The 18,876-nt window shown below is 38.7% G+C and overlaps 2 protein-coding genes across 7 annotated transcripts in view; one reads left to right on the forward strand and one right to left on the reverse strand.

Moving 5' to 3' along the window:
• IFTAP (intraflagellar transport associated protein) overlaps positions 1-16,250 on the reverse strand; it is a 105,827-nt gene extending 89,577 nt beyond the window's left edge. For 2 of the 6 annotated variants that reach the window (XM_060176584.1, XM_060176583.1), the window contains exon 1: positions 15,725-15,870. The gene's annotated coding sequence lies outside the window, so the exon portion shown is untranslated. Of the gene's footprint in view, positions 1-15,724; positions 15,874-16,111 lie in introns of those variants that run through there. The other 4 variants (XM_060176582.1, XM_060176586.1, XM_060176585.1 and 1 more) reach the window with 4 other exon arrangements.
• A 318-nt stretch (positions 16,251-16,568) lies between these two features.
• On the forward strand, positions 16,569-18,152 carry RAG2 (recombination activating 2). The gene has a single exon (XM_007521832.1). It carries the CDS (start codon positions 16,569-16,571, stop codon positions 18,150-18,152), a length of 1,584 nt encoding a protein of 527 aa, XP_007521894.1.
• The last annotated feature ends 724 nt before the right edge of the window (positions 18,153-18,876 follow it).

An 18,876-nucleotide genomic window follows, 5' to 3' on the forward strand; every position in this document is an offset into this window, starting at 1 on the left:
GAATAAAGGACAATGGGAAGTAGTAATATATGCAGGAGTGTCTTAGGAAGTGAAGGCAGGGCTGCAGAAGTAAATAAAAATGGGCAAAAACAAAAAAAATAGAATAGAGAGATGATAGATACAGAGAGAGAGAGAGAGAGAGAGAGGAGTGAGAAAGAGTGAGAGAGACAACCCATATCTGTGACCTTGGGAACACTATTGCAGTTTCTGCTAGAAGGGGATAGGGACATAGAACTCTGGTGGTAGAAATGATGTGAAATTATATCCCTATTATAATTTTAGATATCACTGATAAAATAAATATATAAATTTAGAGTGGCCCAGGACGTGGTATAGTGGATAAAGCATTATGATTCTTGGGGTCTTGAGTTTGATTGCCAGCATTTCATGTACCAGAGTGATGTGTGTGTGTGTGTGTGTGTGTGTGTGTGTGTGTGTGTGTGTGTGTGTGTGTGTGTGTGTGTATGTGTGTGTGTGTGTGGTGTGTCTGTGTGTAATACATGGATTGTTTTAAAGATGGGTTAGTGAAATAGCTTACTTGGATAGTGTGCTGCTCGGTGTACTGTTTTGCCATATGCACAACCCAAGTCTGGCCCCCATCATATTGAAGGAAGCTTCAGTGCTGTAATCTCTCTCTCCCACCCTTTGCTTCTCTGTCTCTGTCCTTAAAAAAAAAAAAGCAGTAATAGTTGTTAACATTACCTTAAAAAATAAAATTACATTTTATCACAATAAAGTGATAAAAAAAAGAAATCTGTGCATTACACATATTTCAACCACTTAAAAAACTATTATCCTCTCCTCAGAAATGTGATCAACTATATCAGTGAGGTATAATTATAACAAGGAGCTCATCAGTGAGCAATTTTTTGAGCCTCTTTAAAGGCTGTAAATTAATCAACATCACAGTAGTGTTTCTGAGTTAGCTTTATGGCTCTATAATCAGACAGCAATCTTTCAATTGAAGATTGGTTAGATCAGTTGTCTTTCTACCTACACATGGGAAGCTATCCTAGGTTCTACTTTTTATTATTTTTTTTTTAGATTTTATTTATTTATAAGAAAGGAGGAGAGAGAAAGAAAAGAACCAGGTATCACTCTGGTGCATGTGCTGCTGGGGATCGAACTAAGGACCTCATGCTTGAGAGTCTAATGCTTTTATCCACTGCACCACCTCCTGGACCACCTAATGTCTTCTTTATCTATATTAACAATTGTGGCACAATGGTGTCCACCGTTAATTCTAATTAATGTCATCCCTTCCTCTCCACTCCTGAGACTGTCAGCCATGTGCTCAGAACAAAGCACTTTCACAACACCAGACAGAGGCTAGTTAGGAGCCAGTGTAGACCAAACAAAATAAATCAACTCTTACTTTCAGGAATTCATTTTTGGTGTTTCAAAATGCCAGATCTTGCAAATAAAATCGACCTTTTCATTTGACATTCTCTTAAAAGACATAAGACCTTAAAGACGTACTTCTCAGTCATTTTTTGATGTACATTACTATGACTGGAATAATAAATGGAACTTAAGACGCAATACAGTATACTTCCCTCGCTTCCAATTTCTCTCAGTATGTATTTGCATTTTTTGTCAGTGTACACATCACACACACACACACACACACAAATGATTTTTACCAATATGGTTTTTTACATTTAAATGTAAAATTTAATTTAATTTAATTTTACATTTAAATGTAGAAATTAAGAAAACCAAATTGAAAACTTCTCTAAACATAAAAATTTAAGTGAATTCTTTTTCTTATAAACAACTCTGAAGTTCTTCTCAAATTATCTCTCTCAAATCAGAAAATAGGAGGCATTCTACTTAGGTGAACTTGCTTAACTGACTGCTTTAAATGAAAAGTGACAAGTCACTTATCATGTTCTCATGACAATCCATCAGACTAACTGTAGATTGCTTCCTTCTATATATTTCCTCTTCCTTCCTCTTTTCTACCCTTCACCAGTTTCAGCTGTGGTTCCTGAAGCAGGGTTCTCTCAACAAGTCAAACATCTCCCTTATCTATCCTAAATTTATACTTATTTCCTTGAAAATAAACCACTGACTAAAAGAGTAAAAATTGCCTGTGCCTATTATAAAGCAGAAAAGCTGCCGCTAATCTCATTTCAAACACTTATTTTTTACATTGGGCCACAATGTAATTTGTTTCTCCATTTGTAAATGAGGATGAAATGGCTGAGGGGTACGTAGCATTTCTTAAGAAAGCACACTGTGAATCCGCCTCTCCTCAACCCACCACATGGACACACCCCTGCAACTATGCTACACTTTACTCCAAGTCAATTGACAGCTTTTGTCACAGGTGACTGATAGAGGATTAGGAAAAGAAAGAGTCAAAGATGAACCATTAAGTATTCTTGCTTGGGAGATAGAGAGGCTCATAGAGACTGGGTGACTTGGTCAAAGTTACACAGTTCTCATTTCCTTAACTTTTCCCCCCCTTGTTGAGCGTCTGTTCTGTCAAGAGCTTAGAATCTTGCACTGAGATTTGGTTTACACATCTAGGGTAAATTCTGAGTTGTCAGTTCAGGCAGAAGAACATCAGTACTTGCATTTTTCTTTTTTTTCTTTATATTATTTTTAGTTATTTATTGGTTAGAGACAGCCAGAAATTGAGAGGAAGGAAGTGAGGGAGGGAGACAATGAGACACCTGCAGCACTACTTTGCCACTTGTGAAACTTTCCCCCTTCAAGTGGGGACCAGGGCCTTGAACCTAGCTCCTTGGGCATTGTGATATGTGCAATCAAGCAGGTGTACCACCACCTGGCCCCAAGTATGCATTTTTCTGGCTTTAAGTAGTTTGAATGTAAAAGTAAAGAAGTAGACTTGAAATTATCTTCCACCTCTAACATTTGGTTTTTCTCCAGTTATGCTTCCTTTATATTCAGTTACTACAAATATATGGCCTTCTTCCAACCCCACTATGGGAGAACATGTATTTTGTAATTACAATGGCATGTATTAAATTAATTATGCACTGTTTTATAAAGTACAGTACTGACTTACTATACTTTAGTATTGGAATTTGTATTTTATTGTTCTATCTCAAGGTTTAAAAATGGTTTGAGGGGGCCCAGCGGTAGCGCAGCGAGTTAAGCACACATGGCCCAAAGCACAAGAACCTTAGAATAAGAATCTTAGTTCGAACTCCCCACTCTGCACCTGCAGAGGGGTTGCTTCACAGGCGGTGAAGTGGGTCTGCAGGTGTCTTTCTCTCCCCTTCTGTCTTCCTCCTCCTCTCTCGATTTGTCTGTCCTATCCAAGAACAACAGCAGCAATAACAACAATAACAGCAACAAGGGCAGCAAAAATAGGAAAAATGGCCTCCAGGAGCAGTGGATTCATAGTGCATGCACCGAGCCCCAGCAATAACCCTGGAGGTAAAAAAAAAAAAAAAAAAAAAAATTGGTCTGAGTAAGGTTGACAAAATAGTTCACTTAGTGCACTGCTTTTCCACGTGTGAAACCCAAACTCCAGCCCACCACCTACTCCACTGAAGAATATTTCAGCGCTACCTTAGAGAGTTAGCTCAGCCCTGCCCCATGAGGGAAAGACAGAAACAGTCTGGTAGTATGGATCAACCTGCCAACATCCATGTCCAGCAGGGAAGCAAATGCAGAAGCCAGACCTTCCACCTTCTGCACCCCATTATGATCCTGGGTCCATGCTCCCAGAGGGATAAAGAATAGAGAAACTTTCGATGGAGGGGATGGGACATGCAACTCTGTTGGGAATTATATGGAATTGTACCCCTCTTGTCCTACAATCTTGTCAATCATTATTAAGTCAACAACAACAACAAAAAAAGTAAAGTTAGCTAAGAGGGGGAAGCCCAGAGATGATCCCTTCCCCCAAGAAAAAGTTGGTTGAGTAACTGTTGTATGCTTTACTATGACAGCTTGACAAACTTTTAATAAAGATTGAGAGATGTAGCTCAGTAGCAAAAAGTATGCTTCACATGTACAAAGGCTCAGGCACCAAATCAGATGAACAAAAAATAAAGAGTAAATGAGGACCAGGCAGTGGTACACCTGGTTAAGTGTACATGCTACTGTGTACAAGGACCCGGGATCAAGCCCCTCATCTCTACCTGGAGGAGGAAAGCTTCACCAGTGGTGAAGTAGAGCTGCATCTATCTCTCTGTCTGTTTGTCTCTATCTATCTATCTCCCCCTGACCTCTCAATTTCTGTCTATCCAATAATAATAATTTTTTAAATATCATTTAAAAAACAGAAGAAAGGGTAAATAAGTAGAAGTTTCCAAGGGCTAATAACCAAAATATATAAAGAGGTCACCAAATTCAGCAACAAGAAATCAAATGACCCCATCCAAAAATGGGAAGAGGATATGAACAGAATATTCTCCATGGAAGAGATCCAAAAGTCAAATAAACATATGAAAAAAAAAATTCTCCAAGTCACTGACTGTCCGAGAAATGCAAATAAAGACAACAATGAGATACCACTTCACTCCTGTGAGAATGTCAACCATCAGAAAAGATAGCAGCAAATGCAAAAAAGCAGGGTTCCTTTGACCCCACAGGTTGTGGGGTCAAAGGAACCCTCCTGCACTGCTGGTGGGAATGTCAATTAGTCCAACCCCTTTGAACAGCAGTCTGGAGAACTCTCAGAAGGCTAGAAGTGGACCTACCCTATGACCCCGCAATTCTCTTCAGGGGATATATCCTAAGGAACTAAACATACCCGTCCAAAAAGATTTGTATATACGTGTGTTCATATAGAAAAATTAGTAATAGTCAAAACCTGGAAGCAACCCAGGTGTCCAACAACAGATGAGTGCCTGAGTAAGTAGTGGTATATATACACAATGGAATACTACTCACCTTCTTTACCCTATCTGGGATGGAGCTTGAAGGAATCATGTTAAGTGAAATAAGTCAGAAACAAAAGGATGAATAGGGGATGATCTGACTCATAGACAGAAGTTGAAAAACAAGATCAGAAGGGAAAACACTAAGGAGAACTTGGACTGGAGTTGGCGTATTGCACCAAAGTGAAAGAATCTAGGGTGGGGGGTTCAGGTCCTAGAACATGAGGGCAGAGGACCTAGCGGGGGTTGAACTGTTATGTGGAAAACTGAGAAATGTTATACATGTACAAACTATTGTATTTTACTGTGGATTGTAAACCATTAATCCCCCAAAAAGAAATAAAATAATACTAATAATAACTCTAAGAAGAGAGAAGAAAAAGAGAGAAAAGAAAGTTTCCAGGAAGTTTATTAATGGTCCAGACTCTCCCATAAAATAACAAATATTTACAACTATTGATTTTAACAAAATTTACCAACTACAACAGAAACTTCCACATAAGCACTGCAGCCTCAGCCACCAAGCTGCAGATGCTTCTGTAATTCCATCCTGACTTCCCTGGGCAGACAACCTTATCAATGCTTCCTGGAACCTACCTCTCCAGAGTCCTACACCACTAGGGAAAGACAGAAATAAGCCGGGTGTATGCATCGACCTGCCAATGCCCATGTCCAGTGGAGAAGCAATTACAGAACCCAGAACTCCTACTTTCTGCACCCCATAAAGAATTTTGGTCCATACTCCCAGAAGGATAAAGGATAGGGAAGCTTCCAAAGGAGGGGATGGGATATGGAACTCTGGTGGTGAGAACTGTATGGAATTATACCCCTGTTAGCTTACAATCTTGTTCATCACAATTCAGTCACTAATAAAAAATAAAGCATGGGGCTGGGTGGTGGTACAGCTGGTTGAGCACACATATTACAATGCACAAGGATCCAGGTTCAAGCCCCCTATCCCCACCTGTAGGGGCAAAGCTTCACAGGTGGTGAAGCAGTGCTACAGGTATCTCTCTGTCTCTCCCTCTCTCTATCTCCCCCTTCCTCTCAATTTCTGGCTGTCTCAATCCAATAAATAAATAAATATAATAAAAAAACTTAAAAACAAAACAAAAAGAAGAGTGAATGTGGGAGGTGGAAAGTGTGATTATACACAATCAAAATAGACTCATCCTACTATCATGATTGTTCCTTAAGGGCAAGACCTGTATCTGTGATTGTTTTCTCTAAATATCCACATGACTCTATGCATAGTGGGAGGGTCAAGAAATGTTTTGGGATCTGGGTTGGTGGTGCAATCCGTTAAGCATACGTATTACTATATGCAAAGACTTAGCTTCAAACCCCCTCTCCCCACCTGCAGGGAGGACATTTCACAGTGAAGCAGGTCTGCAGGTGTCTATCTTTCTCTCTTCTCTGTCCCCTCCTTTTTCAATTTGTCTTGTCCTATCAGGTATAATGGAAGGAAGGAAGGAAGGAAGGAAGGAAGGAAGGAAGGAAGGAAGGAAGGAAGGAAGGGAGGGGAGGGGAAGGAAGGAGAAGGGAGGGAGGGAGGAAAGGAAGGGAGGGAGGGAGGGAGGGAGGGAAGGAGGGAAGGAAGGAAGGGAGGAAGGAAGGTGGCAGAGAGAGAGAGAGAGAGAGAATGACTGCTATCAGGAGAGGTGCATTCATAGTGCCAGCACCAAGTCCCAGAAATTACACAGCTGGCAAAAAAAAAAAAGGAAAAGAAATAGAGCCTTACTGCACTAGGGAAAGAGAAACAGGCTGGGGTTATGGATCCACTTGTCAACACCCATGTCCAACAGAGAAACAATTACAGAAGCCAGACATCCCACCTACTGCACCCCATAAAGATCTTTGGTCCGTACTCCCAGAGGGATGAAGAATAGAGAAGTACCCACCAAGGAGTCCTGGAGCTCCGCTTCCCCAGAGCCCTGCCCCACTAGGAAAGAGAGAGACAGGCTGGAAGTATGCATCACCCTGCCAACGCCCATGTTCAGCAAGGAAGCAGTTACAGAAGCCAGACCTTCCACCTTCTGCACCCCATAACCACCCTGGGTCCATACTCCCAGAGGGATAAAAATAGGAAAGCTATCAGGGGAGGGGATGGGATATGGAGTTCTGGTGGTGGGAACTGTGTGGAGTTGTACCCCTCTTATCCTATGGTTTTTTTTCAGTGTTTCCTTTTTATAAATAAAAATTAAAAAAAAAAAAAGAATAGAGAACCATCCAATGGAGGGGATGAGAGATAGAACTCTGGTGGTGAGAATTGTATGGAATTGTACCCCTCTTATCCCACAATCTTGTTGATCATTATTAACTCACTAATAAATGTAAATATATATATATTCAAAAAAAGAAAACTAAAGAAGAAAAAAGAAAAGAAAGTATTTTTTGCTTCACATTTGGTTTCAATGCTAAGCACCAAGTTGCTTTGTTGATTGTTTTGTTTGAAATGAAGAGCAATCTTTTTTCAAAAAAAAGCTTTGTCAAAGAAAAAAAAAATTAATCTCATCTGGCTACTTCCATGGTAAATTTTTTTCTTTGTCTGCAAGTAATATAGAGTTATTTCCCTAACCTACTTATGATGTTAGATAATAACTACTGAGAATTTTGAGATCCTATCAATAGCAATGATAGCTTTCATCCAGTTGACATATTGGATAACTCTTCAGTTAATACAATATAAGAATATAACAAAGCAACTTGGTTATTCTTCAAATTTTAAAAGGCCAATTCTGTAAATACTATAAAATTTTGCAAAGGAAATAGCCACTTACAGACCATCATGATAATTAGTTAGACAAAGCTTACTGACTATCCTATAACAGACACTTTATATCCATTTACCCTCAGGATAAGGCAAAGTCACATCCATTTTAGAGATTAGGAAACTAAAGCCTACAAAAAGCTACTCAGTAAGTAAGTGATGGAATAGAGACTCAAACCCATATCTATTTATCTGTGACCACTGCACTCTAAACTCACACAGAAACTGATTAAGTGGCCAAGAGAACTGCACGGCCAGCTAAATGAAATTGAATTTATTTAACAGAATTTCAGGCAACTACTAACATTTAAAATATGGAAATAAATGTTTAGTAGTCTACCAAATACTATAAAATTAGCACAAAAAATAAAAAAATATTAGAGTAAGGTTAATGTACTTAAGAGGTAGAATTCAATTTTATGTAACTGTTTCTAATAAAGTTTTAAAATCAAGTTGGTTATCATAATTAAGACAGTGTAGCATCCAGTTGGTTATAGTAACTAGTACAGTGTAGCAAAGAACAAATAGATAAACAAAATAGAAAGCCCCCAAACAGACACATATAAGTACAGTAAAAAAAAAAAGTTGACGCTGGAGCAATGGCAACACAGTGGAGTAACAATAGTCTTTTCAATAAATGGTGCAAAAACTAGAATGCCAAAGAGAGAGAGAGAAGAAGAACCTAAACATAAAACTTATTAAAGCCTTCACAAGTAACTCAAAATGTGAACTATAAAACAGAATAAACTTACACGGCCTTGGGTATAGTGGTGACTTCTTAGATACAATACTAAAAGCATACCCCATGAAAGAAATAATTGACAAATAGATTTCGTTAAAATTTTAAAACTTGGGGGCCAGGGGGTAGCTCAGCAGGTTAAGTGCACATGGCAAAAAGTGCAAGATTGGCATAAGGATACGGGTTCCAGGCCTAGCACCCCACATGCGGGGGGGGGGGGGGGGGGGGGAGGGGGGGAATGTCACTTCACAAGTGGTGAAGCAGGTCTGCATGTGTCTATCTTTCTCTTTCTCCTTTCTCTCTCCCTCTCTGTCTTACCCTCCTCTCTCGATTTCTCTCTGTCCTATCCAACAACATCAATGGCTACAGTAACAATATCAACAAGGGCAACAAAATGGGAAAAAATGGCCTCCAGGAGCAGTGGAATCGTGGTGCAGGCACTGAGCCCCATCGATAACCTTGGAGACAAGAACAACAACAACAAAAAACTTCCTCTCTGTGGAAAAAAAAAAAAAAGCAAAGAATAGGGAGTCAGGCTGTAGCACAGCAGGTTAAGTACAGGTGGAGCAAAACACAAGGACCGGCCTAAGGACCCTGGTTCCAGCCCCCAGCTCCCCACCTGCAGGGGAGTCACTTCACAGGCGGTGAAGCTGGCCTGCAGGTGTCTGTCTTTCTCTCCCCTTCTCTGTCTTCCCCTCTTCTCTCCATTTCTCTGTCCTATCCAACAACAATGACATCAACAACAATAATAATAACTACAACAATAAAAAAACAAGGGCAACAAAAGGGAATAAATATTTTTTAAAAAAGCAAAGAATATTGCAAAAGTCACATTTGATAAGGGACTGTTAGCCAAAATATTAAAATTAAGCCATATGAAAGCAATTAACCCAACTAGAAAGTGGATCAAAGACCCTAACAAACATCTCACCATGGAAGACATATAGATTGTGTAGAAGTACATGAAAAGATGTGCCAAGCTATATGGCATCAGGAAAATACAAATAAAACAAAATTTAAAAAGAAAAATAGACCACTGCATATCTATTAGAAAGGCCAAAATCCAGGACATAGACAACACCAAATTCTGGCAAGGACATGAAGCAATCAGTGGTTACTCTCATTCATCACTGGTGGCAAGGCAAAACAGTACAATCACTATGGAAGAACAGTTTACTAGTTTATTATAAAACTAAATATACTCATGCCGTATGATTCATGAGTTGTGCCCCCTGGTTTTTAACCTAAGGAGTTGAAAACTTATATCCAATAACATTAAGCTAGTAATCAAACTTCAAAAGCCATAAGTATATATGTATATATATATATGTATATATATGTATATATATATATATACACATATATGCACATACAAATAGATTGAAAAAGTTCATTGATTATCCTTCCCTATTTGTTGGTGAAGAAAACTAATTTGTTTATAAAATGCAAAGCAGACTAGCCACCTTCTGCCCTACATCTGAAGTAAAATCTGGGCAAAAATAAAACTGTTCTTGGACACTTGCATTTAAATTTAAACTAAGTGGTACTTGTGCAAGATCCATGAAAACCGAAAATGAACAGCAGAGACAGCTGCCAAAGTAGTTTCATCTTAGATCCCACAAACATTCAATCTTAATTTTACCTATTGGTTTTAGTGAAATTTAAATTTTACAAGAATGATTAGCCAAACGGAATAATAGTTTCTGTAATTTCTCCTAAGATTGTCATCTAACCATAATAAAGGCTTAGTTTAGAGGTAGAAAGGAATAAGAACTTTTCTTTTTAATACTCTGCCTATTTCCAAAATAAAACTTGAAGTGTCTTTTATGCTGTGGAGACTAAGTCATGTTTATGGATATGTAACAGTCTTACATAGTTTTCTTGAGAATCGGTTATAGTTTTTGGAAGGGCGACAATATTTATGTTATTATGTTAAACAAAGGGAGATTTACAGTAATTGGTAGAAGACAAAATATATTTTTTGTCACATATATTGAGAAAGTTAGACTTTGGAGTAAATGTGATAACTAAATGCAGTTATCAACTTCAGTCAGTAATTATTTTTGTTATGTGAAGAGATTTAACATTTGATTTTTGCCTTAACTATAGCAACATTTTATTACTTTACCTTCTGGTGTATTTTAATTTTTAGACAAAGACTGAGTAAAAACCATTGGAGTGATTCTATTACCGTGAACTTTTTCTGTTTGGTTTGATTAAAGAGGGCAGAAAAGAGAACTCCACGGGGCTGAGTGGTGGCTCACACATTAGCATGCATAAGGACCTGCAAGGTGGGGGTTTGCGAAGCTTCATGAATTATGAAGCAGTGCTGCAGATGTTTATCCATATCTCTTTCACCTCTCTCAATTTCTCTCTGTCCTATCAAATATAAGAAAAATAAAAGCATTAAAAAGGAAAAACCCTCTACCAATTAGATTCACCTTGTAATTATAAGCATTGGTACCTTTAGAAGTGGCATATTGTCCTTCAAGATTTATTGTATTTTGGCTGACAAAGTTACTTTGTCTTCTTCCCTGAGTGTTAATGAATGAGCACTGATGTCCACTAATTGCGTAACTATGATAAACAAATGTTTTTCAGTGACCAAAAAAAAACCTATAGCCATAAAAAAAATCTGCAGAGGTATGTTTAGAACAGTTTTATTAATAACTGCAAAATACCAAGGAGCATTTGTGGTGCATCCATACAGCAAAACATTCTTTAATCCCAAAAAGCAATGAGCTATCAGGCCATGAAAAGACATGGAAGAGGTGTATTGCACCAACGTAAAAGACTCTGGGGGGGGGGGGGGAAGAATAAAGGTCCAAAAAGGATGACAGAGGACCTAGTGGGGGTTGTATTGTTATATGGGAAACTGGGAAATGTTATGCATGTACAGACTATTGTATTTACTGTCAAATGTAAAACATTAATTCCCCAATAAAGAAATAAAGAAAAAAGACATGGAAGAAACTTAAATGTACCCTAGTAAGCAAAATAAGCCCATCAGAAAAGGCTATATATTATATAACCCTAACTATATGACATTCTGGAAAGTGCAAAAATACAGAGACAGTAAAAATAATAATAATTAAATTCAGAGGTCCTCAGGAGTCAGGGGAAAGAAAGAGTAGAACTAGTGGAGAACAAGAGTATTTTAGAACAGGGAAGCTATCTACTATGCTACTACAGTGGTGAATGCATGACATATAAATTGCTCCAAACTCATAGAGTTCACACAAGAGTAAATGCTGATATGAACCATGAAATATAGACTTTGGGTAATGCTACTGTATCCGTGCAGGTTTATGCTTGGGGCTGAGGAGACAGCATAATGGTTATGCAAAATGACTTTCATGCCTGAGGCTACAAAGTCCCAGGGGTTCAATCCCTAGTATTACCATAAACTAGAGCTGACAACCATTGCACAATGTCTTGTTTGGCTCAACCCTTTAAAGGTATTATTTCATCTTTTTTGTAACAACCTGTTGAAGTAGATATTTCCCCTAGACCCATTTCAGGGACTGGGAAACAGAGAATAAGGATAAAGATGACTCCACCTGAATAATGCCAGAGTTGGCTGAACCTTAATGCCAAAGCCCATTTAAATCACCTCGCAGTGTAATAATAGCACATAGCAATTTCCTCAAGCAAAGTTAGTTTTAATAAAAATATCATTAAAACTGGGGGAGGGGGAGTATGGATCAGCTTGCCAATGTCCATGTCCAGCAGAGAAGCAATTACAGAAGGTAGAACTCCTGCCTTCTGCACCCCAAAAAAGAATTTTGGTCCATACTCCCAGAAAGGGAGAAATGTTAAGGAAAGATGACAAGAGGGTTCTGAACCCCAATTCCATCAGGACTGCAAGAGAGAAGAGGAGGAAAAAAGGAAGGACACTCAGATGTAGTAAGAGGTGCAGCTGTAACTTAGAAAGGAAAAGAAGACTAAAGAAAAAATAGGCAAATAATAATACGCATACATATACACAGACAGACGGTTATAGAAGTTAACAGCCAATCCGTATCTGTGATCTTGGGAGAACTACTGCAGTTTCCAGTGGAGGGAATGGCGATGTGGAACTCTGGTGGTGGCAAAGATGGGGATCTATACCCCTTGTCTTATATTCTGTAAATCAGTATTAAATCACTAACTTAAAAAAAAAAAAAAAAGGTTTGAACCATATTTTTTGTCTTTATACATGAATAGTGGATTGTTTACATTGTTCACTAGTAAGGAAACAGTTAAAGTTTAAGGGTTCATTCACCCTGCTAGATATCTCCCTCAACCATCTAAAGAGGGAAAAGAAAAAAAAAAAAAAAAAGGTCACAGGCAGTTGCTCAGTGTTCACAGGAACATCTGTAGGCACACACACATACACATTCTCTTAAGCCCAGCCTTCTGCTTGCCACAGTCAAGAGTTGTGGGCAGTCAAGTGATTCGTCCCCCAAGTGCTGGCATTTAGTATCTGGGGTAGCGGCACATTCAGAGAGGGGTGAGCTGTCCCTCTGGCCTCCAGGTAGGTCCAATGCTTTAATATCTACCAAAGTTAACAGATGGGAGTCTACATGTGAAAACTTTTGGGAGAAAGATGATGTACGTCCCCCGGACCCACCCACCCACATACACCTTAGCAGTGTGTTAGTGGGTCAGTCATGCAGATAGGGGAAGGGATGATACAGAATCTGGAAACTGTGGGGTTTTGTCTCACACTGCTGCAATATTTGATTCCTGTGGCATCAGAGTCTATGTGTTTGACTCATCTTAGTACACAGTACACAATTCCTTCTTGGCATAAGTGTCAGGAGGAAAATCCAATCATGGTTTTACTGCTAACAGGAAAAAAAGAAATACCCCAAACCTGATTCACCATGTAAGACAGTTAATTCATGTACTGAATGACTCCAGTTACATAAGGCTATCTGTGATTTTTTTTTTTTTAAGTAATTGGGAAACAGGCAACACTGACCAGTAAAATGCAGTATTTAAAGTAAAGTATCTTTCTTTAGACAGAAAAGTCAGTTCAGACACAGGAAGCCATAAATTCAGACTTCACACCATTAGTCCTCTTTAGATTCTCAAATATACCCTAGCTTCACAGTGAATAAATGAAAATTTCCCTGCTGAGAAGTGTTAGTATGGGGTTGGGAAATTGTATAAATTTATTGACCCTATATTTCTGGCCTTTAAATAGAATTTTTAATATTTTAATGTTGACTTTTAAACTTCCTTCCATCGAAGAATGGTGTCTCTTTTTTTTTTTTAATTGGACTGTTTTGATCGAGGCATTTAAAGAAAAACACTTTAGCAGATTACTTTAGTTCTAGTACTAACTTTACAAAACCAAGATGTGGCAAACACAGTCATATTAAAACCAGGAAAAAATAAACAATGAAAAGCTAGTGAAGACATAATCTAAAAGCAAGTTTTCAAAGAACAAATATGGCAAATATGTTTAATATTTCTATTTATTCTTTAAGTGTATATTGTATAGCTATGATTTCAAATGAATAATACAAAATTTAAAAATATATATATAAAATATAAAAGGAAGTAATTCATCTTTACAGTAACAAACTTTACTATGTTCAGGGCCCTAAAATTATGAGGCATGCCAACAGGAAGGTATTAAAGGGATACTAGCACAAAAATCTTTAGGGACTTGGACCAAGCTGCAAAAATCAGTAGTATTTCTTATGTCCTGTCCAAGGAAATGTTTGTTTAATCTACAATAACTGTGTTTTCACTGATGAGAAACCAAACACCTATAACAACCTTAAAATGAAGTATGCAAGTTATAGGAGAGTATTTTTTTTTAAAAAAAAAACTTACTGTTAAAATGCAAGTGTTTCTTAGTATATGTTCACCTGTTGGAATTTGGACTCAGTTACTATGGTATACCTCACTGGATATCCTAATAACAGGCTGAGAGGTGTTTGAAAGAAGTTTTGGTTTTAGACTTTCTCTATCCAAAAGTAACCAACTATCTGACAGTCATATCATGTTGATTGTAATGACTTACGTTTGGTTCTGAATTTAAAAATTGAGAGTATTTCCTTTTAGTTCCTATAGAAAGCACTTAGCTACACAGAGCTAAGTTTCTCTTCTGTATCCCTGGACAGGGTGGGTAGGTAAAACATTTGCCTGGGTTAGTTCATAGGCAGGTCAAATTACTGAAATTATAAATCAGCCAGCTCTGAGGAAAAAAGAGGTTTGCTTTCAAAATTGATACAATCTTCCTTGTATACCATTTATTTCCTCATTTGTTAAATAACATACAAAATTGTAATTTAAAATATCATCCTGAAGACTCTCATTAAAAAATAGTAAGAGATGCCAACATCTCATCATACTGACTACAGACTCCAAGTAAATTGAGAATAAAAATAAATATCAACTTAACATTTACAAAATATTTATTATATACCAGTTACAAACAACCCAATAAAGAGGTAATAATATTATTACCATTTTGCAGTAAGGAAAAAAATGTTTATACAACTACTGTATTTTAGAGGCCCAGATTTAAACTTAGAAAATCCAACTTCAGACTGCACATAAAGAGAAATCAGAGAAAGAGTAGTAAGAGTGAAATATTTACCATCAGTGTTGCCTTTACAAATGCTTATCTAATTCTGACTAGTCCAAAAAGCTCTTACTCTACATATCTTATTCAGGAGATTCTGAGAGCCTAAAACCCTTTCAATCAACAGCATGTATGCGGAAGCCCCATTCTATGTACTTTAAATGTTTTAACTCACTAGTCACAACTTTCATCAACCTATGAAGAGGTAAAATTGTCCCCTCTTTTTACAGAGTTCATTGAGATTTTTAAAAAGTTAAATTCCTAGCCCAATGCCTCTTAGCATAGTCAGGGTTTCAAAACAGTCAACCTTCAGAATTCATACTTTTAGCCATGTTTCACACAGTGTTTTTTTTTTAAGAAGCATATTAACAATTTATTCCTAAAAGTTCATGAATCTGTGCTAATTTGCTTCCTTTAACCTTTGCCGCCTAGGATTTCACTTTGCAAACCGAGAAAGTATTTCTGATTAAAGTTCATATCCTCCAAGGTAAGTAATAAAATAGCATGTGTCTGAAAAAAAATTGCCAAGAAGGGAGGGAGGGAGGGAGAAAAGAAGAGAAAGACAAAGGGAGGGAGAGCAAGAGGGGGTAGAGAAAGAAGGTAGGAGGAAGAAAAAGGAAGGAAAACACAAGAGAGGGAGGAGGAAAAGAGTTTGGAAAACTCATCCCCACCCCCCACCACCCCCAAAAGCTGCAAGAGCTGTTGAGAAAACAAGGAGCTTTTTTACGTGGCCCTCAATATGTAACTATTGTATTTCGGTTACTAAATACCAGGGTGGCGAAAGATCCATGATTAATTATCAGGTAGCTTCTCCCGGGTATTCGAGGTATTCAGAGACTGGTCTTTTGGCTCAATACAAGTCGAGAGATTTTGTAAGCTCGGTAACCCCCTAAATCCTCCGCCCCACCAACCTAAGAATGCTCGCGAATGCGATTCAGAGTTGAAATACTACAGACAAAAGTCCACAAGGCCACTCTAGCTGTGGCGTCCCGTCGCGCTGCGGTTACTAAGCAACCACACGGTGGGCAAGAGCAGCGAAGTTTCCTTCCTCGCGACCCGCGAGGGGCTGGGGCAACGCGAGGGCTGGGGGCTTATCTGACGCCCCTCGTTGTGCGCCAGCCACCCCAAGATGTTGGATCTAGATCAGTCACTCTCACCTCCCCTTCCCTAGTTTTCCGTCTTGGCGCCCATCTAGTCTCTGGTCACTTTGGACGTCTTTTGCAGAGCGACATTCTAGAAATCTCGTTCATGAAACAAAAAGCTGTTGTCGCCACACATTAGCGAGAACGGGTTGCTGGGAATTGTAGTTCTTTCTGTTGACAAGTAGTGAAGCTTCATTGGGGAAAAAGACTACAATTCCCAGAAATCTAAGGGAGCAATAGTTCTTTCTAAAGCGTGTCCCAGCAGCTAAGGGGAGTATTTGACTGAAAAGTTCTGTGACTCCTTGTTTATCTAGTTGCCTGCTTTTGGGGGAAGTGGGGGTTAGAGACAGGGGACGATTTTTTATCTTGATATTTTTGGATGTGAGGGTATCTGAACAACAATATATGTGAAAACATATCCTAAGTCTTTTGTTTGGTAATTCTTTCAGGTAAAAACAAACAGCCAGAAAACATGTCCCTACAGATGTTAACAGTCAGTAATAACATAACCTTAATCCAACCGGGTTTTTCACTGATGAATTTTGATGGGCAAGTTTTCTTCTTCGGTCAAAAAGGCTGGCCCAAGAGATCCTGTCCCACCGGAGTGTTCCATTTTGATATAAAGCAAAACCATGTCAAACTGAAGCCTGCAGTTTTCTCTAAGGATTCCTGCTACCTACCACCTCTTCGATACCCAGCCATTTGCAGAGTCAAAGGCAGCTCAGAGTCTGAAAAGACTCAATACATTATTCATGGAGGGAAAACGCCAAACAACGAGCTTTCTGATAAGATATATGTTATGTCTGTTGTTGGCAGAAATAACAAGAAAGTTACTTTTCGCTGTACAGAGAAAGAGTTGGTAGGAGATGTTCCTGAAGCTAGATATGGTCATTCCATTGATGTGGTGTATAGTCGAGGGAAAAGTATGGGTGTTCTCTTTGGAGGACGGTCATACATGCCTTCTGCTCAAAGAATCACAGAAAAATGGAACAGTGTAGCTGACTGCCTGCCCCATATTTTCTTGGTGGATTTTGAATTTGGGTGTTCAACAACATACATTCTTCCAGAAATTCAGGATGGACTATCTTTTCATGTCTCAATTGCCAGAAATGATACAGTTTATATTTTAGGAGGACATTCAATTGCCAATAACATCCGCCCTGCTAACCTGTACAAAATAAGGGTGGATCTCCCTTTGGGGACCCCAGCTGTCAATTGCACTGTCTTGCCTGGAGGAATCTCTGTCTCCAGTGCAATACTAACCCAAATAAATAATGATGAATTTGTCATTGTTGGTGGTTATCAGCTGGAAAATCAGAAAAGAATGGTCTGCAACATAGTGTCTTTGGAGGAAAACAAGATAGAAATTCGTGAGATGGAAACCCCAGATTGGGCCCCAGATATTAAACACAGCAAGTTATGGTTTGGAAGCAACATGGGAAATGGAACTGTTTTCCTTGGAATACCCGGAGACAACAAACAGGCTGTTTCAGAAGTATACTATTTCCATATGTTGAAATTTGCTGAAGATGATGTGAATGAAGATCAGAAAACATTCACAAATAGTCAGACATCAACAGACGACCCCGGGGATTCCACACCCTTTGAAGACTCAGAAGAATTTTGTTTCAGTACAGAAGCAACTAGTTTTGATGGTGATGATGAATTTGATACCTATAATGAAGATGATGAAGAAGATGAATCTGAGACAGGCTACTGGATTACGTGCTGCCATACTTGTGATGTGGATATCAACACTTGGGTACCATTTTATTCAACTGAGCTCAACAAACCTGCCATGATCTACTGCTCTCATGGAGATGGACACTGGGTTCATGCTCAGTGCATGGGTCTGGCAGAACGCACACTTATCCATCTGTCAGAAGGCAGTAACAAGTATTACTGCAATGAACATGTGGAGATAGCTAGATCACTGCAAACTCCCAAAAGAGGCCTACCAATAAAAAAGACTCCCCTGAAAGCGCTCCATAAAAAAAGTTCTGGGAAAATCTTTACTCCTGCCAAGAAATCCTTTCTTAGGCGGTTGTTTGATTAGTTTCACAAAGCCTTTCAAATGCAAGTGCACTGAAGTTTTATGGTTATTTTAAAGAATCATAACAATGTCAAAATATTTTTCTTTGCTTATTGAACACATATGTTTCTTTTTAGTTATATGTATTAAGTGAAAAGAGCTGATAATAAGTGTCAGACCTGAGTTCACACATCCTTGTAGGGGGAATGATACAAAAGTGGTGATGCAGGAGTCGGGCAGTAGCACAGTGGGTTAAGCACAGCTGGCACAAAGCACAAGGACCAGAGTAAGGATCCCGGTTCAAGCCCCTGGCTCCCCACCTTCAGGGGGGTAGCTTCACAAGTGGTGAAGCAGGTCTGCAGATGTCTTTCTTTCTCTCCCCTCTCTATCTTCCCCTCCTCTCTCTATTTCTCTCTGTCCTATCCAACAGCAACGACATTAATAACAAAAGCAATAATAACTACAACGATAAAACAACAAGGGCAGTAAAAGGGAATAAATAAATAAATATTGAAAAAAAACATTTTAAAAAAGTGGTGACGCAAATGTCTCTCTTTCTCTCAATCACTCTGTTTCTCTCTGTATCACTGAAAAAAAAAAAGGGAAGGATGGTTGCTAGAAGCCATAAAATAGTGGAACCCCAGTGACAACCACTAAAGGAAAATAGAAAAATAAATAGTATGGGGGCTGGGCAGTGGCGCACACATGCTACCATGTGCAAGAACCCTGATTTGAGCCCCCTACTCTC

The sequence above is a fragment of the Erinaceus europaeus genome, chromosome 17 (genome assembly GCF_950295315.1).
Source record: "Erinaceus europaeus chromosome 17, mEriEur2.1, whole genome shotgun sequence".
NCBI classification, from domain to species: domain Eukaryota; kingdom Metazoa; phylum Chordata; class Mammalia; order Eulipotyphla; family Erinaceidae; genus Erinaceus; species Erinaceus europaeus.

What these genes read in the sequence shown, in the direction of transcription:
- RAG2 (XM_007521832.1), top strand. Translation starts at nt 16,569, where the DNA reads ATGTCCCTACAGATGTTAACAGTCAGTAATAACATAACCTTAATCCAA.